The sequence below is a fragment of the Elephas maximus genome, chromosome 1 (genome assembly GCF_024166365.1).
Source record: "Elephas maximus indicus isolate mEleMax1 chromosome 1, mEleMax1 primary haplotype, whole genome shotgun sequence".
Classification (NCBI taxonomy): Eukaryota; Metazoa; Chordata; class Mammalia; order Proboscidea; family Elephantidae; genus Elephas; species Elephas maximus.
This window is the reverse complement of record NC_064819.1, coordinates 21,326,649-21,354,280: the sequence shown is the minus strand read 5'-3', so window position 1 is coordinate 21,354,280 and position 27,632 is coordinate 21,326,649. Positions and strand designations below refer to the sequence as shown.

Sequence of the window (27,632 nt, the reverse complement as noted above, 5' to 3'; positions counted from 1 at the left end):
CACCACAAAAGTCACCCGTCTTCACAGATCTCCCACATGCACATGACACCATGTCACCCTTCTTCACAGATGTCCTACACACAATACCATGGCACCCTTCTTCATGGAAGTCCCGCGCACGTGACACCACGTTGCCCTTCTTCACGGATGTCCCGCACACACATGACACCGTGTCACCCTTCTTCACAGATGCCCTGTGCACATGGACACCACATCACCCTTCTTCACAGATGTCGTGTCCACACAAGTCACCACATCACCCTTCTTCACAGAAGTCCTGTGCACATGACACCACGTCACCCATCTTCGCAGATGTCCTGTGCACACAGACACCACGTCACCCTTCTTCACAGATGTCCCATGCACATGACACCACGTCACCCTTCTTCACAGATGTCCCATGCACATGACACCACGTCACCCTTCTTCACAGATGTCCTGCGCACACAGACACCACATCACCTCTCTTCACAGACATCCTGTGCACCTGACACCACGTCATCCATCTTCGCAGATATGCACAGACAGACACCACGTCACCCATCTTCGCAGATGTGAGCACACAGACACCACGTCACCCTTCTTCGCAGATGTCGTGCACACACAGACACCACATCGCCCTTCTTCACAGGTGTCCTGCACACACGACACCATGTCACCCTTCTTCACAGATGTCCTGCGCATACGACACCGTGTTACCCTTCTTCACAGATGTCCTTTTTACTGAGTCAGTGCTCTGATGCTTTGTGCTACCACTCCTCCCCTCATCCCTTCTAACACACACACACAATTTCCCCCTCACCTGAAGCCAGACCATGCTTTTGTAGAGACACCCTCTTCATCTCACTGGCTCTTGGCCATCCTGTGCCAGGCTGCTCTGCTACGTGGAGGCTCTCCTCACTCCAGTCCCTCCCCCACGTGTTAACCCTGGTCAGGCTTTAACTCCTACTCTAGCCCACTATAGGGTCGCTATGAGTCAGAATTGACTTGACGGCAATGGGTTTGGTTTTTTGGTTTCTAGGCCGCTGGGAGCCCTGGTGGCACAGTGGTTAAGAGCTCAGCTGCTAACCAAAAGGTTGGCAGTGCGAATCCACCAGTTGCTCCATGAAAACCCTGTGGGGGAGCTGTACTCTGTCCTGTAGGGTTGCTATGAGTTGGAATCGACTTGATGGCAATGGGTTAGGTTTTTGTTTCTAGGCCACTGTGGCTTCACTCCCCCCTCCCCGACCCCTTCCAGCTTAGCCCTACTAATTAATCACTTTGGGGGACGAGTTAGTCTAATAAACATGTCTTGGAAGTTTCTAGTTTTGTTTTGCTAAATTACTAGTGTTACAGGAAGAGGTGTTTCAGTGTCACTTTGTATACTAACGTACTGTTTTTACACAAATTAACACTCACGCTATACGTTTTGCCAACCTCCCAAACTCGCCTCCAGCTATACTTGTAAGGGTACTATGCCACCGTTATATGTGTGGGTGCTTTATTTAGTGGGCACGTTATTTGTGAAAAAGTCCAGTATTTCTTTTGTATCACTGAGGGCATAGTCATCAGGCAGTGAAAACACTTGAGTGAATACTCCAGCGAACCTTAGTAGCGTATACATTTTTAAATGATTAAAAGCATTGCCTTTTCTCATGGTTCACTATCAAGCCCACGCAACCTCATCATCCTCTACTCCCAATTAGATTATTTAAAGAAAGTGTGTTGCTAATTCAAACATGTACACTATCAAGCCAAGTCTTATGTTCTTACGGTGGTTTTCCTGGAAAAAAAAAAATTTACATGATTCTCCTGAAATGATTTACCACGTATAAAATTAAGGCAGTATTAATGTTCCAAACAGTGTCCTTGGAAGCAAGTGTTTCACCAGTGACTCAGCTTCGTCAGTCACACTAAAGGAGATGAGCCATGACTTTGTCCATTAGTCGAAAAAGAGAACCTTGAGGGTACCTTTCCTTACTGTTTATCTTTCGCCTAACACTTGGGAGTATGATCATGGCTATTTTCAGTCAGAAAACGTTCAGAGTTTCTAGTTACTACTATATTATACATATTAGAGTTTCTATTTTAGAAGTATGGTATGCTAGTTAAACGATATCTGGAGACAGAGAAGTAACCGAGAGAGTTTTACTACAGGTTTAAAATAGCACAGGGTAAAGGATTGTAGAGATTGGTAAAATTTAGTGTCATATTTTTTGCCAGTCTTAAATTTGCCCAGAGCTAAATAATGTTAACACTTTACTTTGAAAATGCATCAACTATTCTTTAAGCATTAAAAAGGAGCAGAGTTTTCTCTCTAATTCTGGAGAAGATATACTGTGTTCATTATTGAAATGAAGCCATGAAGCTAGAGTTAAGCAGATGGAAGAAGGGAAAGAGAAGCCCACTTCTTCTAGTCTCAGGAAGCTCTTGAGCAGAGAAGTCAGATAAAGGAGCCAGGACTTCTTGGAGAGGAAGAAAGGACAGGATGAGCCTGAGACACCTTGTGGTGTCAGAAAGGAAATGTTTGAAGGATGGTGGGGACATGGCAGCAGGACCCAAGCCAGCTTGAAGAGGCTCCAGCTGGCCAAACCTGGGACATAGTGAGCATCAAAATACATAATGACAGTAGCAAAGTATAACCCATTGAATAACATGGGAATCCAAGAGTTTATAATTCTATAAAATAAGGATACAACCAGGGCCGAGAAATGGGATGTTTGTAGAACCACATAAAAAATTTTTGTCTCTGTAATTTTTCTGTGTGTGTGTGCTTTAAGTGAAAATTTACAATTCAAGTCAGTTTCTCATACAAAAACTTATACACACATTATTATGTGAGCCTAGTTGCTCTTCCTACAGTGCGACAGCACACTCACACTCCTCCTCTCCACCCTGTATTTCCTGTGTCTGCTCAGCCAGCTCCTACCCCCTTCTGCCTTCTCATCTCACCTCCAGACAGGAGCAGCCCACATAGTCTCATGTGTCTACTTGAGCCAAGAAGCTCACTCCTCACCAGTATCATTTTATGTCTTGTAGTGCTGTCTAATCTTTGCCTGAAGAGTTAGCCTTGGGAATGGTTTTAGTTCTGGGCTAATAGAGAGTCCAGGGGCCATGTCTTCTGGGGTCCCTCCAGTCTCAGTCAGACCGTCAAGTCGGGTCTTTTTTACTAGAATTTGAGTTCTGCACCCCACTTTTCACCGGCTTCCTCAGAGACTCTGTTGTGTTCCTGTCTGTGCAGCCATTGGTGGTAGCTGGGTACCATCTAGTTCTTCTGGTCTCAGGCTGATGGAGTCTTTCTATTTCTTGGGCTCATATTTTCTGATGCCTTTGGTGTTCTTCATTCTCCTTTGCCCTAGGTGGGTTGGGACCAATAGATGTTAAAATATTTGTAAATTACAAAGGAAAAAAGTAATTTTATAGTGGAAAACTGACAATCACCACCTTACTCAAGTGATCAGAGTTAATATCAGCCATGGTCAGATCAAAATCACGTGCCTTCTTACAGAATGCAGTAAGAGCCCAGCATCGTGTTGAGGATATTCTTACCAAAGATGTGTAACTTGAACGCAGCGATGCATACAGAGCTATCAGACAAAACAGAGTAACGCACCGTCTAAAAAGCAACAGGCCTGTGATCTTCAAAAATGTCAAGATCATGAAAGACAAGGAAAGGCTGAGGACCCATTGACCATTCTAGTTTGAAGGAGGCAGAGGACAAGCAGTAAATGCAGTGTGTGAATCAGGACAGTGGAATGTGAATGGAGTCTGAGGGTTACATGGGAGTAAAACATCAGTGTTAATTTTTTAAATTTTGATTGTTGTGTTGGGATTGTTTAGGAAAACATCCTTACTCACACCTAGTACACAACAGAATATTGGGTGTGATGGGACATAATGACATTAAATGGTTCAGGAAAAATATGTTCATTCTAAGCATCTTGAAACTTTTCTCCAAGTTTGAGATTGTTTTTACATAAAAAGGTTAAAAATAAAAAAAAAAATTGGCTGAAGAGTTGGAGTCAAGATGAAAAAATAAAGTACCATGCAATGGTTTGTAGCAAAAAAAGGGAAAATACTACTACTACTATCACAGCCGGGTGCCATTGAGTGGGTTCCGACTCATGGTGACCCCGTGTGTGTCAGAGTAGAATTGTGCTCCAGAGGGTTTTCACTGGCTGGTTTTTCAGAAGTGGATTGCCAGGCTTTTCTTCCAAGGTGCTTCTGGGTGGACTTGGACCTGCAGCCTTTTGGTTTGCAGCGGAGCGCATTAACCATTTGTACCACCCAGGGACTCCTAGTGAAAACTAGACGTTCAAGACACGATCTCTGAAGGTGTCGAGAAACAGAGCTACCTCCTGAAGAATTTAGTAAGATACCTAGCTCAGCGTCCTGCGTCAATTCTGAATGTACAGAATCGGCCCACATTTGAAGCTATCCTGTGTTTACACAAGCCCATTGTAACCTCCATGAAAATCTTTTGATTTTGTAGAAAGTTTAATTTTAAAGGATCTTTTATAGATACAGTACCAACTTAAAGAAAATCTGTTTGAATTTCTAGCATAATTTTTAGTAATGTGTCCAATCTGTTTATTGAAGTAGAATGTGACTTTAAAATGCCATCTTTGGAGAGGCAAAGACTGATATATTATGGCTCAATTCAAAGTTGTTCTTTGTATGCTACGATTGCCGTCATAAAACAAAGTAGTTGTGCCAACATCTCACAAGTTTTTGTTAGAATTTGTTCCCCTAGCCCACCTCACCTCCACCCCTGAGCGTCCAGGCACTGGCGACAGTTGTTGGCAGTGTTGCTCAACAGTGACATCAGGATAATGCAGAAATATTTTATTGTTTGCTTCATGAATATTGTATCAACTATTAACTGAGTTGTTGCTAAGTTTTTGGAACTTTGTATAAATTGCTTGAGATTTAGAGCTTAGGTTTCTTTTGGAACTCTTCTTCACTAACGCCTGGGTTATACTTTTTCTCCTCTATGTACTGTATACATAATCAGAGTCACTGTTAGCCAGTCACTCAGATGGCTCTTTCTAAGATCTAAGAAGACTTCTTCACCTTATTTGACAATAAATTCCCTTACGTTTTTGTGTCAGAACTTGGAAACTGCTTGTGAGTATGAATTAATGTTTGGGAGCTTTCCGTGTGTCAGATAGTAGGTTCAGTGCTTTCCAGGCCTCCTTAGGAATTCTCCTCATAACCTTCTGAGGTTTTTCCCATCTTACGGATGAAGGAGTGGATGTTTAGGGACACAGAAGTAATAAGTGATAAAGCCAAGATTTGAGCCCAGGTCTTTTAACTACCTCGCCAAATTAATGTGAGGAAAAACTTAAGCCTTTGGAAAATATAATTATATAAAATGGTTCTTTATATTCGGACCCTCCCATAGTTAACAATGCCCTTCTCAGGGTGGGTCAGAAAAGTGTACATATTAGTGATGATGATAATTTTATTTCATCATCCTGTGTTCTTCCTAGAATATCATAAGCTTTGGGATTTAATATGAGCTCTTCATATTTACAGGTCATTTACCAGTGCAGTGTGAAAACAGTGATGATGTCCTTCACCTGGGATCCCATTATACAGGCCCGCTTCATTGGTATAGTTTGCTATCCTTTAACCTTATTAAGAACAGTGCAGTTTCAAGAGGCTGCAGATTTGAATCTTCCAGTGTCCTCAGCTCCTTTCTGTGGTAGTTACTTTGCTCTGCTGGCTCCCTACACGAGGTGGCAACAGCTGGCCTTTTTAGCAGCCTGGGAGGGATTAGGGCGCAGCAGGCGGCAGGCAGCGGTGTGCCCGGCCTCCTGCCTCTGTTGACTGTTCTTTATTGTTTGATGCCTGAGCATCTCCCAGACAGCAAGCGATTGTTTCTGGAAACTTAAAGTTTGTTTCTCTTGGGAGCGTACAATGCTGTTGGGGCTGGTCTTTGTGTTTCTTCACTTTCCCAGTATCCTCTTATCCCCTTCCCCAGGCTTTCTCTTGATTAACTAGAAAGGAGCAAAGATACAGGGAGCAAGGAGCATGAGATCAGTGTTAGCTCTAAACTTACTGTTGACTACAGATTTTTTCTCTTAGTTACCAGATCTTCAGTAGCAGGAATCATTTTTTAGGAAAACTGTTTATTTTTCATAATTAATATTATTTGATGAGAGAAAACAGATACATCGGTGTATTTTTTTAAAATACGGTTAAAAAAAAAAAAAAACAGCAGCAGCCAAGTGATCAAATACTGCCTTTTTAAAAGCTAAGATTGGAAGAGAAATCTACCACAGCTGCTTACATCTTAAGAGATTCTTTCATGGCTCTAAAACATTATTCCAGTTTATAGGCTCCTTTTAAAAATATCTTTATACCACTTTAAAAACTCAGATGATAAAAAGGAACCAGAATATAGCTAGAGCAACCCTCAGGTAGCCAGAAGGACTTAGTTCTTCTGCATTTAGGGAGGAAAAGCGCCAAAACACTCTTGAACTTAATTCATTTCCATTGGTCACCCCATATTTCTTAAACTTTTCCCATACCTGCCATGACTTCAGACGTCATTATGTGTGAGAATGGTGGCCCCAGAGTAGCATGAGACTCAAAATCAACCCAGAATTTGGTCCTTAAAATTGCAGAAGTGGGAAATTATGTATTTCATGTTGTTTTTCCAGAGATAGGACCCTGGCATGCGTGTTTTGAGGCTCCACAGTGATTCTTGACGCTCACCACCACCGCCAGCTACTCTCCTGCCCCGCACTGGTACTTAGAGAGTTCTTTCTGTTCACAGCAATACAATTTGCCATTTTATTAATTGAGATAAAATGGACCTGTCATCTTTTCGTAGAGTCCAATAGACAGTATGACTTAGAAATTTGGTGGGTTATTAAAACGACATTTGTAGCAGTGTGTCCATTTTGTTTTTATAGACTAAACCAAAGAAAATGAGTTTTAAAGGGATTTAAAGGAGGAAAAGGTGGCATTGAGTTACAGAGTTCTAGGTGCCTAGGTCCGGAGGGGATTTAAAAAAAAAAAAAAAAAAAGACACAGCAACAGAGAACAGAGTAAGGTGCCCTGGAGAGAAAGCGCTAACTGTGAAGACCACAATCCTCGTAGAGCCGTTTCTATTTAAATACCGTTGTTGTGTTTCTTTGGTCTACCAATGATGAGACCTCAATACCATTTTTCTCATCTCTCCTAGCTTCTAGCATATCTCTAAGCAATCTATTCCCTTAATCTCTTTTTCTTTACGTCTGTCACTGTAGCTTTTAGATCATTTGGAAATGCTGGTGTTGTAGTGGTTAAGAGATATGGCTGCCAACCAAAAGGTCGGGAGTTCAGATCCACCAGGAGCTTCTTAGAAACTCTGTGGGGCAGTTCTGCCATGTCCCATCTAGATCATTATCCATGGGGTCTAAACCAGTATTTTTCTTCTACCTATTCATTTACCTTCTTTCAGGGCTTAAAAACCTTACCTAGATCCTACCGGTGTCGTTTAATTGAGCAGAGTAAAGGCTTACCCCTATAAAAAACCTTACCTAGATCCTACCCGTGTCGTTTAATTGAGCAGAGTAAAGGCTTACCCCTATACGGAAGTAGAATTCAACCAAAATAACAAAGAAGAAAATATTTTCACGTATATTGTGATTGATTCACTTAGCCAAAGTGATTTGGTTCTTTCACAAGCTCACCATACTTTGTGTGTGGTGTGTTATACGTGTTCACTGACTGTTGGATAATGATCTTTTAATACAGAGTTTTCATTAGTCCCCTCCTCTTAAAGGGGGGCGGGGGGCACTCTTCTCATACTAAGGAGTCTTTTTCCCACTCTGCCATGCCAGAAGCTGCCAGTCGATTCCTTTCACTTAGGAGCTTGCATTGGCTTCGTTCACTCCTGTACCTACCCACGCACTTCCTGCATGTTTTAACCTGGCTTTCAGTCCTATTGAAACTGGTTACTTACTGGATACCAGTGATCTTCTAAATGTCAGTCTACCCAATTTACCAAAAAAAAATTTTAATAACTTTTCATATTTATTAAGGAGGCCTGGTGGCACAGTGGTCAAAGCACTCGACTGCTAACCCAGAGGTCAGCAGTTTGAAACCACTAGCGGCTCCATGGAAGAAAAGATATGACAGTCTGCTTCCTATAGGGTCGCTTTGAGTCGGAGTCCACTCGATGGCAGTGGGTGGGTTGGGTTTCATACTTATTTGGATATTTTAAGTTTATTGGAATACATTCATTCTTTTTGACATTTACATACTTTTTTGGAATGGTAATTACTAGAAATGCTTACTCTTTTAAAAAGGAAAGATTGATGGTTTTCCTCACTGCAGAATAAATTTACATAACCACTTTCTATTTTATATTGTCAATATTTGAGCTCTTGAAGGCATCTTTTCAGGACGAAAGCGATTGAATTTTTAAATTCTGCCTTTGTGAAGTATTTTTCATAGGTGAAATTGACGAATCAGCCAAGGAAGCTAACGAAGGACTGTTTTTACCTCGAGTCTGTATAGATGAAGTAGACTCTGCTTTGTGTTGTAGCGGAGGACAAAGGAGAGAAATTTGGCACAGGGAATGCAGTGATCCTCAGGGAGCCCTCTGCACTGGAGAAGTGGTTATCTCTGTGCAGAAATCCACGTGATGAGCCCCGAGTGGTGTGCTTTCTGGCTTAGTGATGAGAAAACCCAGATTTAGAACGGGGCCTTTAGAATCAAGCACATTTTTCACAGCCTAAGTCAATCTTTTAAAGTCATCATTGAAGGACATTGATAAATTGGTACAAGATTTACTGGCAAGTACAGATTACTGGTGAATGTAAATTCTTTTAGATTTCCACTCAGATTTTAACTGATTGAAAAGTAAGAATAAAAACAAAAAAGGTCTTTTCAGTAATTTCTTGTATTGAATTTGCTATTTATCCTTATGAAATAGAATGTAAAGTTGCTGTTGTGAAAATAAGGAGCCCTGGTGGTGCAGTGTTTAAGTGCTCACTGCAAACTGTAATAAAAGTCAGCGGTTTGAACCCACCGGCTGCTCCATCGGAGAAAGATGTGGTGATCTACTTCCATAAAGATGACAGCCTTGGAACCCCTACGGGGTGGTTCTCTCCTGTCCTTTAGAGTCGCTATGAGTTGAACTTGACTCTGCAGCAACAGGTTTGGGTTTTTTTTGTGAAAATACAAGACCAATATAATATTTGAAAGTAGAAATTGGACTGTATTTCCCCCTTCTATAAGAATTGTTGTGATTTCCTCATTGAGGCCGTTTAGAATGAAATGACATCTTTTAAGTTGGGATTGCACTTTCTTTTGTTTTTAATTATTATATTTTTATGCATCCTTGCCATTTCTATGATGGCAGAAAATAGAATCTAACAATTGAAAACTAAATCAAATTACAAAATAATCCAGTAGTCTATAAAAGAGCATTTATATATATATATATAACAAAACCCAGTGCCGTTTATATATATATATATATATTTCTTTTTTTTTTTTTTAATTAAGCAACCATTGGTTAAAAAAGGACATTTTTAAGACAGACAGGGAGGGAGCATTGCAGGACTGATGACTGACGTGTGCTGACAGCAGCTGCCTCTATGAAGTAGGATTCTCAGGGGGATTGGAGGTAAGTTAAAAGACAACAGAGGGAATTTTAATTTTTCACTTTACACATTTTTAAACTTTTTATTTTCCAAATGAACATAATTTAACATTACCTTAAAACCAAAAACCAAACTTGTTGCCATTGAGTCGATTCCGACTCATAGCGACCCTGCAGGACAGAGTAGAACTGCACTATAGAGTTTCCAAGAAGCACCTGGTAGATTGGAACTGCTGACCTTTTGGCTAACAGACATAGCTCTTAACCACTATGCCACCAGGGCTTCCTAAAATTACCTTAGAAGTTTTATAATCTTGCTTATCCTGTTTATGGAAATAACTAAACTGGTCCATGATATGATCAATCTAAAAGGACAGTATTTCCCTAAACAGCCTCTGGAGAGACATTTCACGGGACCCCATGGGAATAGCTCATCACAGTATCATCTTCAGTGGTTGGGGTTCACTTTGACTTCTTTGCATTTCTTCTAACTACCCATCATGGATCTGTCAACTGTGAATGAATTGAAATCTTTCTTAAACTAGGGAAGTTTTCAAGCTTGTACACCCCTTTCAGATAATAGGTTTTCTGTGTTACTTACTATGTACAGAAATATTTCATTTCAGTTTCTCTTAGAACAGCCGTTTCATCAGTTCCCTAGTTTTAATATTTTAATTTGTAAGAAGTTTGCTACTTTTATTGATTTCAATTATATCTCCTTTCTGGGCCAAGGATCTCAAGTCTTTAGTCTCTTCTTTTATTGGCACCACTCTGTACTCTGAGTCATATGTACAGATCTCCATCTGTCTTCATGAAGTATGCCACCAGAATTTTAGGTGTTTGGTTTAAAAAAAAAAAAATCCTTTTATTATCACGGAACTAGTACACGTGCATTATAAAAATTAAAAAATATAGAGCAAAATTTAAAAAATAATTGCCACCACCCCAACAAAATTTTGAATGTGGTCTAGGGACATAATTTCTGTTAAGTTTCTGCAAAGATTACCTGCATTTTTAGCATTTCGCTACCTTTTGGGCTACAGCTATACATTAGGGGTGTTTTCAGGGAATATACAATGACTAATTTTTTTCTTCAGGCCTGATTGGTAGCACAGAACTTATTCATAAATGTACTATTGATGACCTTTTATTGAATGTATTATTTTACAGTGAACATTCATCTATAAGTTTGTTCACACAGCTTTTAGAAATTTCCACTAAGAGATCATAGGCTGACTTCTTCTCATTCTCCCAAATTTTAATTTCAATGACATTGCTCCCATTTCTGGTTTCTTATCTATCACAGTGGAGTACATTTATGTTCCTTTTCTTCATATAAGTTTATTTCAAAAATGTTCATTAAGAAGAAGAGGCAGCAGTAAAAATAAAACCTAGGGTACCAGTTACATTAACTGGTTCAGGTATTCCAAAGGATATATTATAGCATTACATGAACTGAGACTTAGCCTGCTTGGAAAGAACCCCACCTGTGTTCAGGACCCTGCACTTGGCCATTGTGCATATGCCTTCATTGCCTGTCTGTCCTTACCTCTTCAAAAATCCTCTAGTCTCTCCCGTGTTAAAACTGTTGGACTTACCCTTCCATGCCCTCTAGCTGCATTGATCTGGATTCTCTTTGACACAGGCTAACCTTTTGACTGTTTGCATGCTGCCTCCGCTTTTAACTGTCCATTCACTTCATAACTTTGTGCAGTTTTATATTCTCACTTGTACTGAAATTGCTTTGTCCAACATGGCGGACAATCAAGAGAAAGTAAGGCACTAAGGAGGCATCCAGGAATAGAATGTTCCCGTGTGCGTCATCTGGTACTCTGGGATCTGGAGCCTGCTTGGAACTCTCATGTCTGTCTCTCACGTTCACGTAGTGCTTCACAGTTTGCGAAACGTGTTCGTGTTTGACCATATTCACCTTGTAAAGTCATGTCGGGCTTATAAGGCATTATCCAAATTGTTCAGATGAGGAAGTTGATGTTCACTGAGGTAAATGGTTTAGCCAGTCACAAATATTTATGGAAAGCTGAGACTAGAAATAGGTAGTAGATACAGAATTTTTTTTAGAATTGTTTTGAAATTCTGCTCATCTTTGTTCTTTGGGGTTGTGTTTGTAGGGTGACTGAAGATAAGCAAGTTCCTCTGATTTGGCTTCCTATTTTATATTATCTTAAATATTTGTTAATTTCTCAGCCACCTCTCCTAGTGACAGTCATCATTAAGAATCTAGAATAATGAATTTGTCTTTTAAAAAGGCATATGCAATCATTTCATTCCTCAGAAACAATACCCTAGGTATATAAAGTTATGTTTTCTCATTGCTGTTGGAATTTGGTGATTTTCCTTTCTACAGAAAAAAAAAAGTGACTTAAATTTAAAGGTAATTTTCTAGTTTTAGTGAATGTGTGAAGTTAATTCTCAAGCTATTTTTATTTCTCTGAGCCCTTTTCAGACTTATTGGAACGAGTATCAGTAATGTTACCCCCTTACATGGCTTTTGTAAGAAATAACTGAGAACTTGTGAAATCAGCCTCGCAAAGCCCGAATGTGTGTTTGCTCTGCTTGATAAGTTTAACGACACTTTGTCCTAATGCCGGATCTTTGAAGAGATATAACCTGTTTTATTTTTGCTTTTCATCTCACTTAACTCAGAACTTTATTAAAACCTGTGGCTCTTAATTTCATTTTTTAAATATTTTTTTAGTTTAGTCCGTAAATCAGAATTACATTCTCCCGTTTTGTATCGTTTTCTTTTACTTTGAGACATTACGTTAATGAGTTGGTTAAGAGTCATTCTCATGGTTCATCGTCTGTTACGCCTCCTTTTCAGAGCGTCAGCACTGAAGGTCTTTTGACAAACCAATATTTATAACAGTTTGACAGCAGGGTGAGGAACAACGTTTGTCTTTGTAACAGCTTGAAGAAAGACCCTTTCCAGGACCCAGTCATGCAGTTACAATCTTGACCTCTTTCTTCTGCTGGGAACGTACATACAGCAGCACCTCCCATGTGTTTTCTTGTCCCATTGACTGTCCATTCACTTCCCATCTGTTTGGCAGTCTTAAAGGAACAGAAGGGGCCGTCTTCTTATAAATCTGTCTTTGCCCGTGATAAACGATGTCCTGCCTCTTTAAGGACTGCCTGGGTGGTTTTCCTATTCTTAAAATGTTTCAAATTTCCTCTTAACAAAATTCAGAGGAAGATATACTTTTAAGAATCAGAGGAAAATAGAAGGGGGAAAAAATGATGGATTATTTAAAAGCATTTTGAATTGATTGGGACGGTATATTTTACTGATTTAAAAAAAAAAAAAAACTTCCCTAGTGTTGCCATTTAGTTGCCTAGGTCATATATTTTTAAAAATATATTCCTAGGTGGCTTTTCTGAGGAAGGAAAAGGAATGTATTAGTGTAATTTTTTAACTTTTTGTTTGGAGAAAATAAAGCAGTGTACCATAAATGAGTTAGTGTATAAAATAACAAAGTTTTTTTCTCTATAGTTGTGAGTAATTATTATGGAACATTTTATATACTTGGTTCAGAACACAGTAATTGACTGTAGAAAATTTTCATCTTATACTAAAATCTTTCTAACTTTTAAATTTAGAAAGATCATGACTACCATAAAAAATTATGAATTTTTTTGTTGCTGAAAATGCCTTAGTTAAATACAGGTATTTGTGACACCAGGTTTTGGAAGAATTGAATATAAATAAAAATAATCTAATTTTTCTCTTCCACGAGTAGGCAAAATATGACAAATAGTACTCCTCAAAGTGTTCTTTAATTACTCATTTAAAAAGCATTACCAGTATAAAAAGAAAGACCACTTCCAGTATATTACGGTATGTTGAAGTGAATCAGCTGGCTAATGGTATACAAACGAGCTCGTTAGTTTGTTTCTGTATTCCCTGTCTCATCCTAGAGAGGATTTGAGGCACCTTACAAAGATAGATCCTATGCAAAAAAATGTTAAAAATACCTAAGTGAAGAACTTGAGTGGAAGGGAAGAGAAAACCCAGGTAAGTGAAATAAAATGAAGCTTGGGTTCAGACTGTACCCCTCAAAGTGCATGCTCCAGAGCTCTGTAATCTGTGCTAGAAATCTAGCTGCAAATCCAGCCCTGAGCTTCCCAGTGGCTGATGCAAAATGGAAAGCAAAGTTGGTTGCGTGGTTTCTAGTGGCCGGCAGACAACAAATGAGCAACTGCTTAGGAGCAGCGTCGGTGTTCCTAGTACACACACCTGAGAGACACTGAGTTATAAAGTACAGTGGATCAGATGGCGCAATCATTAATTTCCTGGGGCTCTGGATTGTAAAGCTTCTCAACATAGGCTGATAGCATAAGCAGTTATGGGGGAATCAAAGTGATGCAGTCCAGATACACAGCTATTTGATTTGGCATCTCCAAAGATGAAATATTGAGTATCTAGAGAAATATTATACATCTGCCATACAGTCTGTCATAAATATCATTTCTTCTTGCAGCCGAGCTTTTAATACATATCACCCAGCAGAGAGTTCAAGGTTCTACATTCATGGACACTGACAGGTACCAGGAATGGTGCTACTCTGTGTTGTTAGTTAAGGGCAGATCCATAAGCATAATAGCTTCCAAAAAAAAAAAAAAAAAACCTACCATTGAGTCAGTTCCGACTCATAGCAACCCTATAGCTTAGCAGAGCTGAAATGAGCGTTGCCATCCGCTTAGGAAAGTTGGAAGCCCTCACCAATGTGAGCATCTGAATATAAGGCCACTCCGTGTTCATCCATACTGAGGACTTTTGAGGAATAGACTTCAAAATATCAGGAAAGCATTTGGAGAGACTGTCATTATACTAGCCAAAAGGTGCCTGCCTGGTAGAAATGCTTGTAGTGAGAAGAGTTCAAAAACAAAAAGCTGAATTTCAGCTAGCCTCAACAAGTCACGATTGAGCTATTTATACATTCAGCAGACAGAAGTTGTAGTAGTTTGCCTCACAGACTTTTCTTACAGCAGCTTTCTTTCTAAGCCATATTGTTCTGGTATATGAAAATAGCAGTTTTTTAAATAATCATCTTTAATATTTGAATTAAGTATAAGTTAAGTCAGATCAGTCAGCAACAATGCATATTCATGGACATCTACAGAGCAAGTGCTGTGCCAGGTGGTGATTTCACATGACAGGCTTTTTTGAGGTAGATAATTCATACAAGCAATCCCTGCTGTTCCTCACATTGATTCTTGGAAATACCATAGAACTGATCTGGCCAAAATGAATTATGTAGCCCCGTAAGAATAATATTGTAATTTGGAATTGCATTTTTTTACTAGAAGTTTAACATTAAAGAAATAAACGGGTAACGAATAAACAAAAAGACCATTAAGTGTAAAAGCTGCAGTTGTATGCATACGAAGAGACAGAAAAGTCTATTTTAGTTCCAAATTTTAAAGTTATATGGGCTTTGAATTCTACTGGACACGTTCCCTCATTTTATAAAGAGAGAAGCTGGGCTGGGACTTGTCCACTCATAAGCTTAATGGCAGAGGTGGGATTAGAAATTTAGGTCTCCTGATCCCAAAATGATGTACCTTATAACACATCCTGTTTTCACCTTAATAAAAAGTTATATAAAATAACTGCCCCATTGATGATTAGAGGTATAAGACCAGGGACTTCTAACCTTCCCGCCTCCACCCCCCCACCAATCAAGTACTCTTTTTTATCATTGTCTACTGTGATTTTTTTACTGTGAAGTCTGTTTTAGAAGAAACGCATAGCTACAATTTCAACCTGAATGAAGGGTTCTAGAGTGGATATAATCCCAGTCCAAAGCAAAGGTTTCCATTGGGACTTTGGAAATAATGGAGATAACCCAAAGAACCCTATTAAAACCTTCACAGAAGTCGGGGACCCAGGCTTTGAAAATACTATACCAGCCTGAAGCAGCTTCCCAGGACGGATTAATTGGCGCCTCCTCCTTCTGTAACAAGCAGACGAATTCTGATTTTCTTCCTTAATGACCGTTTAAGCATTGTTATGCCTTATTTTGAGGAGGGAGGGCTATAGGGCTAAGATTCAAAAGATAATGCTAAATTTTGTTGCGTACCTTTCACTGTTTCTCTTTGGTTCTTGTTTCATCAGCTATAAAAGGTACACATTTTGTCCTCTGTTAAAGCTAAGTTTTCGACTATAATTTTCAGAATTTTGAATCTGGTCTCTTGTTCATCTTTCCTGATCCTTATTTCCCCATATCCTAGATGATTGCCTTAATACTGAACTTCTAAAGAGCACTTATGGTGTAATTGGTTAATAAAAAGCCAGCATTTTCAGGAACAACATGTATTGCATACCAAGAAGTGTCTTTAATTTTCAGTCCTTTAGTGAACTGCTTTTTACAGCAGAATGTCGCCTATAAGGAGGGGTCCTGAAGCTGGATACAGAGTGCTTCTGCAGCGTGTTATAAAACCTCTCTGTTGGGGTGCATTTGGGTCTGTGGATGTGTGGTTCGCTTCAAATACAGCTTGTTTCTTCATACTTTCCTTACAAACATCTCAAATTGTCAAAGTTGATTCAGAGCATGTCGGGGTATTGCTTGTGGTTCTTTGTTCTAAACTGTTAGTAAGCACTGAAGTGAACCTTCTGCCGGGCTCGGCCTTTTGGTGTTCACAGTTTATTCAAAACCTAATTACAGATTAGTCTATATTTGAGACTCTTAGAGCAAGTATCAGAAGACTCAAAAAGAAAATGAGAGTAGCAGTATCATTTCATGTAGAGATAAAGAGACCCAGAGCATGAATGGGTGTCAAGTCATCTGAAGGGAAAAAAGAAAAAAGAGAAGGCACTTCATTCACTGAGACTGACGGTTTATGAGTCGAGGATTATGGGAATATTCATGACTCAGTCGAGAAGCACAATGAATCAATGTTTGAAATAGCTCATCTTTTAAGTAAACACTGGGTAAATGAAAAGTAGACTCGGCATTTTCTTCATGTAGGATTGGCTGTTTCAGTGTGGCAGAAATAGCAACTTTGTTACTCCTTCCTGAGCTGATTTATCAAGTAAATCACAGATTTTGTAAGAATTCCCTAGTTATGAATATTTAATACAAGTAATAGCAGAAAAGGAAGTTTGCTTTATAATCAGCCATGCTGATCTCTGCACATTTCTATGGGAAAGTAATTTCCAGTGATAAAATAGGTAAATAAGTAAGATTTGGGAATTTGAAAACAGTGTAATACTGGGACTTTAAATTGGATGGGAATGTAGAAAGTTTTAGTTGCTGACATTCAACCTGGTTTTTTATGACTCACTTTTCTGTATAAGCAGGTGACATAGTGAGTATACAAGACAGTGTGGGATATTTATATTGAAATTTTAAATGAATGAATTGATACATGGGAAATAATGCTGCTTATTCATTTGTAGTGTAGTGTCCTTGTGAAGCATGAAATCAAAATTTAGCTTATAAAGCTGCAAAACACAACACATTTCAGCTCGATAATAAGGTGCTGTGAGACCTGAGTATTCTCTGTTCCAGGTTAGGGTGTGACACACCAGCTTTCCTTGACCTTCACTGGCTCTGCGTGTGTGTACCCTGCCACCTGTCCCTAGGCTTGCACTAGCTTCTCTGTCCTGACTTCTGCCATTTGGTGAATGTATAACATCCAGGAAGCCTGCCAAGTGTTTTGTTTTGTTCTTTTTCCTTTTCAGTAACCCACAGCACTTATTGTCTGTGCCATGTGCCATATTCTTTTGGAACCTCATTCATTTATTGAATATTAAGTGAGCATATACAATGAGCTAGCCATTGTTAACACAGAACACGCTGAACTTTTTTGTCTGGTTTAGCACTTGTATTATCCTCCAAAGTTGTCTCCAAAGGTGGATAAATCTGGTCTCCTCAAGAGGTGGTTTCTTAGGCCAGGTTCTCTAGAGAAGCATATTAATATAGAGAGAGAGATTAGTATCAAGGAGATGGCTCACATAGTTGTAGAGGCTGGAACGTCCCAAGTCCATGGGTCAGGATAGAGGCTTCTCCTGATGCGTGTAGCCACAGGGGCTGGCACCCGAGATCAGCAGGTCGGAGAGCAGGGTGCGTGCCCACAGGCTGCAAAGATCGATGAATCCCAAAGATCAGCAGGCAAGACCACAGGCAAGCTGCTAGCTCAAGTCCCAAGAACCAGAGGTCAGGTGAACAGGAGCCAGGTGCAGCATCCAGAACAAGCAGAAGCTCCCAAGCCTTACCAGAATAGCCACTTACATTCAGTGCAGGCCCCATGCCCAAGGAAACTCCCTTCAGCTGATTGGCTACTTGCAGCAGACACACAACCTTAACGATCACAGTTGGTAAAATTCATGAGGATGTGTTAATGTATTTGGTCATCCTGAGGCACCAGACTATTTAGGAGGTGCTTTTTTTGGTAACTACACCTTTCCCTGATTCTTACCAAAATAATGTATTTTATGTAAAGTGTAATACTTATAACAAATATACGTAAAATAACAGCATTAGTTGTGCTTCCCCTTAGGGTTAACATGTAGTAGCAGCTCTCGCATGTGTGTGTGAGTCAGAGGACACAGTCAGCCCTGGCTCAGCTGTCAGCTCCATGACCATAGTTGGCCTAACTCCCCGGGCTTTTCCGGTCTCATTTTTAGCAGTGATACCTGCAGATTGTGTAAGGGGAAATGAGAGTGGCGTATGAAGTGTAGAATCTGAAATCACCCAAGACATAGTAGGTACAAGGTAGTGAGTAAGCAATGAGTGCCTCTCAAGGCAGGGTGTCGTTTGTGTCCAGACACCACTCCAGTGAGTATGTTATATTAGGGAAGGAAAGAACAGAGAAGTACAGGGGTTTTATTTGGTGTTAAAAGGATGTTTGTCACAATTTTTTTTTTTTTTTTTTTAACATTTACCGCCTTTATTTTTTTTTCCCCTATTCCTAGTAACTTACATAAATGCCCTTTCTGTCATTTTTGAGATTTCCGGACCTGATGGTTCTGTGTCCTGATATTCTAATTGTAAAATATTTTTGTTTTACAGCTTAGCTTTGTATCTGTCTAAGGGAAATTTGACTTTTTTTTTTCCTTAGTCTTTGGTTTTTAAATCGTCCTTTTGCATTCATTTAGGGAAAAAAATTGCTTATCCTTAATCATTCATTCGGACTCCACAGAGTTATACACCTGCTTCAGAGTGCCTCTTGGTCTCTTTCATTGCAGATAGATCTTGCTCTGGACAGTTCCTCATGAGGGGACCACAGGACAGTCTCTCATGAGGGAACCACTGGACAGTCCCTCATTGGTGAACCACAGGACTGTCCCTCACGAGTGAACCACTGGACAGTCTCTCATGAGTGAACCACAGGACAGTCCCTCACGAGGGAACCACTGGACAGTCCCTCATGAGGGAACCATAGGACAGTCTCTCACGAGGGAACCACTGGACAGTTCCTCATGAGGGAACCACAGGACAGTCTCTCACGAGGGAACCACTGGACAGTTCCTCATGAGGGAACCACTGGACAGTCCCTCATTGGTGAACCACAGGACTATCCCTCACGAGTGAACCACTGGACAGTCTCTCATGAGTGAACCACAGGACAGTCCCTCACGAGGGAACCACTGGACAGTCCCTCATGAGAGAACCACAGGACAGTCTCTCACGAGGGAACCACTGGACAGTTCCTCATGAGGGAACCACAGGACAGTCTCACGAGGGAACCACAGGACAGTCGCTCATGAGGGAACCACTGGACAGTCCCTCATTGGTGAACCACTGGACAGTCTCATGAGTGAACCACAGGACAGTCCCTCACGAGGGAACCACTGCACCACTGCCCACACATAGGCTGCCCGGCTGAGGATGGAGATCATGGGCAGGGCAAAAGGATAGATGGAGCTGGCCCTGCAGCTGCCCGATTGTACTAGATTGTGTACCAAATAGAACTGGGTTTCCTGCTCATCTAGTACAGCTTTCCCAAGTAGAAGTCTTTCTCAGTGAAATGTTTAGAGAAGCTGCTGGGGCTGTAAACACCTAATGTAGATTTCCATGTGTTGTTCAACTTAAGCTACGTGATTTTTTTTTATGACTTTACCCATTTCTAAAATTTGTGACACTAAGAAATACAGAAAACTCTTTTCCTCCTCCCTCAACCCCCTCCCCCGTCCCCCCCCCCCAGCCTTTTAAAAATCCTTTAATTAATGAGCTGCACTTATTTGGAACCTCTAAATAGTCATTGATGAAATTGTCAAAGCAACTAGATGACTTAATTTTAAAAATAAGAATGCAGCCTTCCTTTGGAAAAGCAAGTATGTTTGCTGGTTTGCCTGCTGATTAAAAAATGGAAATCTGCCTACCAAAAAAATACAGACCAAACTTCCAAGAGATGAGTTGGATTTTCTAGTTTAATTTTGCGTATGATGAGTTTATGCCACCTTTGTGATAATCATTATGATATTTTCTCAATAAATAGTTTGATTAATAGGATATTTTTCTTACCGCTTTTGTATTAGTCTTAGTGTAATACCAAGAATTAAAGGTGTTAAATTATCATGGTAGGCTTTGTTGAGTACCTGCATGGGTAATAGGAATCATGAAAAGGACAACTCTTCCTTTTCTTGGGTATTCATCAACTGATGCGGTCTCACAGGGTTAAGGGATACTTACATCTTCAGTTGCAGACTGTTTCCTTTTGAATGTAAAAGATAATAGATATTGAGTGTTGAATTCACCTTAGAAATACAATTTTTCTATCAATATAAAGGAGAACCCTTTGCAGTTTTGCCTCTAGATCACTAGCTTTGAACCAATCAATTTACTTTCACTGATAATTCCCACTAATAGATTAAATTGTTAAGAGGGCCGAAAGATGTGTTATCATGTTTACTATAGCCTGTGTGTTAAAATAGGTATGTATTTGATTTAGCAATGAAGTAGTATATAGAGCTTTCCCCTTTCTACTAATAGGAGATTAGTATGTACTGTGATTAGTTAAACCTGTGATGGAAATCTTCACATTTCAGAGAGAAAATAAAGTGTGACCGATCTTTTCAGGTTTGTTGCAGATATTTTCCTTGGTGACATTTTGGCATATAAAATGTTTAATGTTTTAATTTAGTTATATTGGTTATCTTTTCCTTTGGAATGGTTCTTCCCATTACTGTACTCTAGAAAGTCATTTCCCAGTCAATGGCTAGCTGAATACTCACTGGTATTTTCTTCTCTCTCTTTTTTTTTTAATGGTTTCATTGTTTTACATTTTTCTCTGTTCCAGACATTGCTAACTGCAAGTCCTTGTTTGGGCTTCGGGGAATCTGTGAGCTTCTTAAAATTCTAGACGTAATTTTACGTGTATGTACACATGCATTGTTCTGTGTAAGAGTCCATAGTTCTTACTAGATTCTCAAAGGCGTTGGTGACACACTTCTTCATCCTTCCTCCTTTGCAAAATGGTTAAGAGGTACTACTTATAACCTGTCTGTACAGTACTTGGGTATAATGTGGTATGGTGACACTCTACTTTTTTCCCTTCTTCCCAAAGAATTAAACAAGTATCCCAATGTGATACCTTTGAAAAATAAACCAGTATTTTATTAAACTAATTCTTCATCTCTTTTTACCTCCACAGAGAAAGTTAGAGAAATTCAAGAAAAACTTGATGCTTTCATTGAAGCCCTGCATAAGGAGAAATAAATTGTATTATGTGAGTAAAAGCTCTCTTATTGCATTGGTACATACTAACCACAGAATTTATATTTTAGACTTATTTTCATAGTTCATCTTTCTATTTGACTGTACCCTACTTGCTCCTCATAATGTAACAGTTTTAATGGCATGACTCTGAAACTGGGTTCTGAATTCCGTATTTATAAGGTTCCTTCGCATAACTTGGTTCCCTTCTGGCTGAACTAAAAACATCCTCTAGAACTCACTTTGAAGAGAAGCCACATTAGGTGACAGAGGGCCAAGATAGTTCATAATATGCAGGTGGCTGATAAATTCTCTGCATGTAAAGAATCGAACTGCTCTTATTTTAATCCAAATTTTGTAGCCGTCGTCATGTTATTGCTCAGAGTTCACAGCCAATGGATAATTACATGTATGTTGAGGAGTTGACTTGAGAAGCTTTTATTTGGCTTGATATAAAACTTTAATAGTTGTGTTTAATCTTGTTCTCTTATGTTTAAAAACATTTAGATAAACCTCTTTCCTGTCCAAAACAACTTACATAGCCATAGAATTTTCTACTTTTCAGAATATGTTGACTCTTGTCTGATTCTGTAGTCCGACCATTATAAGCATGATCCCGATAAAATAGCATTATCTCTAAAGACTTCCCGGAGTAGCATAGTCAATTTTTAATTATCTCTGCAGAGTTATAATTAGTAAATCTTTTGCTTTTACTGAAGAAATTAGAAAAACACTGTAATTATGCCATTATCATTTATTTAAGCTATTTAGTTAATCACATTATCTGTGAGCCTCACCCTATAAGCAGCCTGCAGCACAGTCAGAGCTGGAAGGAGTAGAAATGTTACAGGTTCACTCCCCAGCTGCACTCAGTTCTGTTCAGAAAAGGCCCTTAAACCCAGCTCCCCACTTTACCCTAGGGGAAATACATTGGAGAAAGCAAGACAGAAAGGGACGCATAGTGAGTGCCAGAGGGAGGGGTTAGAAAGCTGGCGGCTGTGGAGTAAAGCTTTATTCCCTTGTCTCTTGGTTTTTTTTTTTTTTTTTTTTGGTTTCTCTTTCCTAAGTTAAGGCTGATGTCTAGATGGATGGACACAAAAATACATCGAGATGCTAAAAATATCAATCATCTTTAGCACAGATCAAAAATAATTTCAGTGTTTTAACTGTGTCTATGTTTTTAAATGTTTTCTGTTTCTTTAGTGTATGGAAAATTATTTTAAAACTTAAAGTGCAGTGGTATTACCGTCATCATCATGATCACTATTGATAGTTATTATTAGGGATAAACAAGAACCTTCTTGGTTTGAAGGTTCTCCTCTTCAACTTTGGGGTTCACCTGGTCCTTTCGTTCACAGACAGGGTCTTGAAGGCAGGGGGAAATCCATGAAAGCACCAGAAACACCATTAAACATATAAACTGAAATGAGAAGGCCCCACACCAGCCCTTGTTTTACATAATAGTATCTCTTCCCCTCCCTAAGCTGCTCAGTGTGACATAGAGAGTTGCCTTGCTCCTGGAAACATGCCTTTCCTGCCAGGGAGTCTGTCCCCGCAGCAGGCCTTGATGTTCCTCAGGCCACGGCGCGATGATACTGTGCACAAGGAAGCCCCTAGCATGGGAGCTGTCACAATTTTTCTTGTTCCCTCCTTCTCCAGAGTCTCTAAGGCTCTTCCCTTGTAATTTATGACTCAGAACTGTTACGTCATATCTAGGAATTGGAATACCTGTTTGGACACTGCAGATCCATTTAAAAGAATAAACCTGACAAAAATGATAGCCTTGTTTCATTCTGATCATTTATAAAACCTGTGAAGCATCCTAAACAATATTAGCGTTAGCTGCCATCAGGTCTATTCCAGCTCAGGGCGACCCCATGTATGCAGAGTAGAACTGGTCCATAGGGTTTTTAAGGCTGCCATCTCTCAGAAGCAGATCACCAGGCCTATCTTCCGAGGCACCTCAGGGTGGGTTTGGACTCTGAACCTTCCGGCTAGTAGTCAAGCGTTTAACCATTTGTTCCACCCAAGGATTCCAAAGAGTAGTAGTACTCTAGGCTAATTTGGGAAAAAGTAAATTATTTCTGAATTATGGCCTTTCACATGTATGGAGTTCCTCATCCTGATAATTTAATTTGTTTTAATAGTTTCAAGTAACTGTAATTCTGATGGAGACCCTGGCAGCGTAGTGGGTAAGTGCTATGGCTGCAAACCAAAGGGTTGGCAGTTCATATCCGCCAGGTGCTCCTTGGAAACTTTATGGGGTAGTTCTACTCTCTCCTATAGGGTCGCTATGAGTCAGAATTGACTCAACGGCACTGGGTTTGGTTTGGTGGGTAATTCTGATACTTGCTAAAGATGTTTATACTGAACACTGCCATACAGAGTCTTTCTCTACCCATCAATTTTAATACAATAGGTTTTTTTACACCTTTTCTGTAAGAAAATGAATTAACAATATCTTTATGATTCATTCGTCAGGTTTGATAAAATTATGCTAATATCGTGGTAGGTAATACTTTCAGCGATTTCTGACAAAACTAGCAAATGTAGGAAGGTACACGTCAGTGTCTGTGAATGACGTTTCCTAAGAAATTTTACATTTGTCTCCCCAGACCTAAAATTATGAAATGCTTTCTGTTTTTCAGAATTTCACTCATAACTGGCTCCGCATATGTATGAAGAAAGAAAATTCCTCCCAAGTCCTTTGTCCTGCCTCTTGTTTTTCTGCTATTCCACTCGCCTTTCTAAACATACAATAAAGTCATGGGATAAAAATCATGTGTGCGTGCTAGAGACGCCTTAACCACCAGCTGGCCTTTGAATGGAAGAGCAGTGGAAATGGCATTCACAGCCTGCTTTATTGTATTGAAGTGACAAATCAGGATAATATAAGTGCTATGGCCATTCCGTTTGGTGCCCAAAATGAGAGACTTACTCTCCTGCTTGCTGTCTCATTCGTGGTGGCGGCACTTAGTACAGCTCACTCATTAACTGATATTACCTGATGTCAGTTTCTTTTCCAGAAAAATAATGCTACGTGTTGTGAAATAAAACTTAACATTTTTTTTTAAGTTATCAGTTGTATATAAAATGATGATAACCTGCTAAGTTGTTGTCTGTATCTGTAATGTTCTGTACCTAGGAGCTATTCAGCTGTGATAATTCAGTTTATATTCACCACGTGAAATAAAACTGGTTAATGGAAGAACCTCTCAGACAGGCTAATTTGATGGTAATATTCAGTCCAAGAGATTTCAACCCTCCACTGACAGCTGCAAAGCTAAGTTGGTAGCAGTTTACTGGTGTGTTTCAGTTGATGATTTTGTACTTTCTGTATCCATTTGAAATCAATTTATTTTGGGTGTTGTATACTTGAGTTAGACTTTCTGTTAACAGTGGTTTTTTTTTTGTTTTGTTTTGTTTTTTATTGTTTTTCTGTTGACAGAGCCATTGGACTATGGCCCAGGATGGGGAAGATTAGGATAATCAATTCATTCATTTTATTTAGACTATTCTCATTCATTTGAGCTTGGCCATCAGGAGAAGGCTTTCTTTCCTAAGACTTTAGTTTAAATAGACGTGATTTCAACAGTTAGAATAATGTTAAACGTCCTCTCTTAGCTAAGTGTTTAAAGAAAAATTTTAAAGTTTAATTCATTGAAGTTCAATTATATGAATACCCTCACATCATTTTCATGTATTTTATATAAATTTTTTTTTTTATTGGCTAAAGGACTTTAAAGCAAAGAGATACACCATTTTGACTTAAAATGTTTTTCTCGTTGAGCTCTGCTCTATGAGCCTTTTCATACAGCACTGGGGTATTATAATAAAATTGGCCATCATGTGACAGTTTTTATTTTACAATTTACTGCATACTCCTTTTCTTGGAGTTGTTTTTGGTAACAGTTCCCTTGCACCCCCCCGCCCTTTTTTTTTTTTTTTTTAATAAACATCAATACATTCTTTATTGTCATTTCTTAAGGTCTGGCGCTCAGTATACAAAGTTGAAGGACATCCCAAAATATTTCAGAAGTTGACAGTTTACTCCAACTGAGTAAATACTTGTTTTATGCTGTTTAGTAAAAGTGGATCCACTTGTAAGCAACTAACAGCAGTATACGCTGTCACCTGGTAGATAGCGCCTAGTCGGGAACATCTTGTGCCACTTTTATGCCTGAGGACAGTAGTGAACAGAAAGGGAGCAGAGCTCCCTAAAGCTCGGCAGGAAGATTAGGACATGACTCACCAGTTAAAAAATCCCTCACCAGTGAGTTGGAACTGACTTGACAGCAACGGGTAGACAGACAGTTTACCCACAGGTGAACCCCCTCACAGAAGCAGACAACATGTAACGTTAATGAGTTCTTTTTTGCGGTTGTAAAACACAACCACTTCACAACTGCACATCTATGTCTAGAGAAGAAAGAACATAGGACCATATTTATTTCTGTGAGCTATGGCCTAGAAAAAATCACCTCAGCTGTACAGTTGTACGGATTGCTCTCAAGCAAAAGGCTAATGACGGAAGTTGGTACTTTGAGCACATCGCTTTGTACAAAAAGGTTTCAAGGGGGAGAATCTTCATTTCTTTGAAGAGATCAGAATTGTAATTTAAATATATAAATAAATTACATAAATTAATATTATTAAAAATTTCATTGAGCCCGGATTTCTCCCCTCCAAGTAGTATAGCTTCTTGCAGGGATTATATATATATATATTCTTTCTTTGTAGCTGATCTTGTATTAAGCATACTTTTTTTTTTTTTTGAAAGCTAGGTATTTATTAAATGCAGATGACATTGAAAGAAAAAATAAAATCCCAATTGTCAACACTAACCCCGTGTGTGGTGCCTGTAGTTCCAAAATTAGAAGTGATCTAAATTTAAATCACAAAGGCCATTTCAGATACTCAATATACAGAAGTTAAATTCCAACTAGAACAGGAATCATGTTTTTCTATTTGCAAAGAATGGAGTGAGCACAGCTCGGTATTGTAAATAGATGATGTCCAACATTTCTTGATCAGAGTATCAGTTGAAAAAATCAGAATATGGAGGTAGGGCATAAACGACTGGAAACTACTACTTTTGTTACAGGTGGGGCAAACAGCCTTTCTCAGTAGCTTTAATTTTATTCTTTCTTCTTTGTATTACTCCGGTTTTCCAGGCTTTAAGCCAACAGCCTCCTTCGCACAAATAATGTTGCCTCCAAGATGCAAATGAGCAGCGTAAGCCCAAGCAGGGAACATTGTCCGATGGTGCTTTCTAACCTCACAACTTGGGAGTTTTACCCGTGATGACAAGATCCGGAGTGTAGGTTTAAAAGGTTAACCACTTAACTAGTTAATAATTTTAGATGTATGTTGGGTGTATTTATCTGTGAAAAGAGATGTGGTGTGTTAGTTTTCCAATAAAGGGGATCCAAGCAGTGGTTTTTATCTCATTTCTCTAAGCTGGTATGGACTATGGTTTAGCAGGACAAAAATGTGCTTTAAAATACGCTTTCGTTTCGAACAGTCATCGTCACTGTGTGTTATTTAAATATTTAAAGCTTGTTTTCACTTGTGCGCTGTGAATGAGCTGTGAATGAACTTTGTATCATTTTTTAAAACCTTCCTACTCCCTGCAGATGTTATTGCAACTTCTATTTTGCTTGTGCTTGATCTAAGGTCGTTTGTCTAGATGAATAATTAAAAACTATTTAAACCCCATTATAATTCTATTATTGAAGAGTATCTCTTAAATTGTCTTTGTTTTAGGGAGAGAGACCTGTACACACAGGGTCACTGCTTTATCCCCCCGGGAGCCTGGTGGCGCAGTGGTTAAGAGCTCAGCTGCTAACCAAAAGGTCAGCAAATCAAACCCACCAGCCACTCCAAAGGAGAAAGATGTGTCCTTGTAAATCCTGTGGCGCAGTTCCACTCTGTGGGTCACTAGGAGGCAGAATCAACTCAACAGCAGTGGGTTTTTTGGTTGGTATATTTCACCCCCCAGTATAACCAACCAAACCCATGGCCTAACAAGCCTCTTGGTCAGGCTGTTTTCTGAGTGCTCCAATTTCACATACCTTGCATTTCACGGTTGTAATCCGTGATCAATCAATGCTGTTTTTCATATTGTTGTGTGCTCTCAGGTCGATCCTGACTCAGTGATCCTAAAGCACAGAGTAGAGCTGCCCCATAGGGTTTCCAAGGTTGTAATCTTTACAGAAGCAGACTGCCACATCTTTCTTCCGTGGAGTGGTTGGTGAGTTCGAACCGCCATCCTTTTAGTTAGCAGCCAAGCACTTACCCACTGTGCCAACAGGGCTCCTTTATCACATCTTAATACTCATCAGAACATTTGGGTATTTTCTTTGATA

General features: G+C 39.4%; 1 protein-coding gene across 4 annotated transcripts in view; it reads left to right on the top strand.

Annotated features, from left to right (window-relative positions):
- OPA1 (OPA1 mitochondrial dynamin like GTPase) overlaps positions 1–26,982 on the top strand; it is a 99,176-nt gene extending 72,194 nt beyond the window's left edge. For all 4 annotated transcript variants that reach the window (XM_049880193.1, XM_049880176.1, XM_049880185.1 and 1 more), the window contains 2 exons: positions 21,203–21,277; positions 23,913–26,982. In XM_049880193.1, coding sequence (XP_049736150.1) covers positions 21,203–21,267 — 65 coding nt within the window. In that variant the 3' untranslated portion in view covers positions 21,268–21,277; positions 23,913–26,982. The remainder of the gene's footprint in view (positions 1–21,202; positions 21,278–23,912) is intronic.
- The last annotated feature ends 650 nt before the right edge of the window (positions 26,983–27,632 follow it).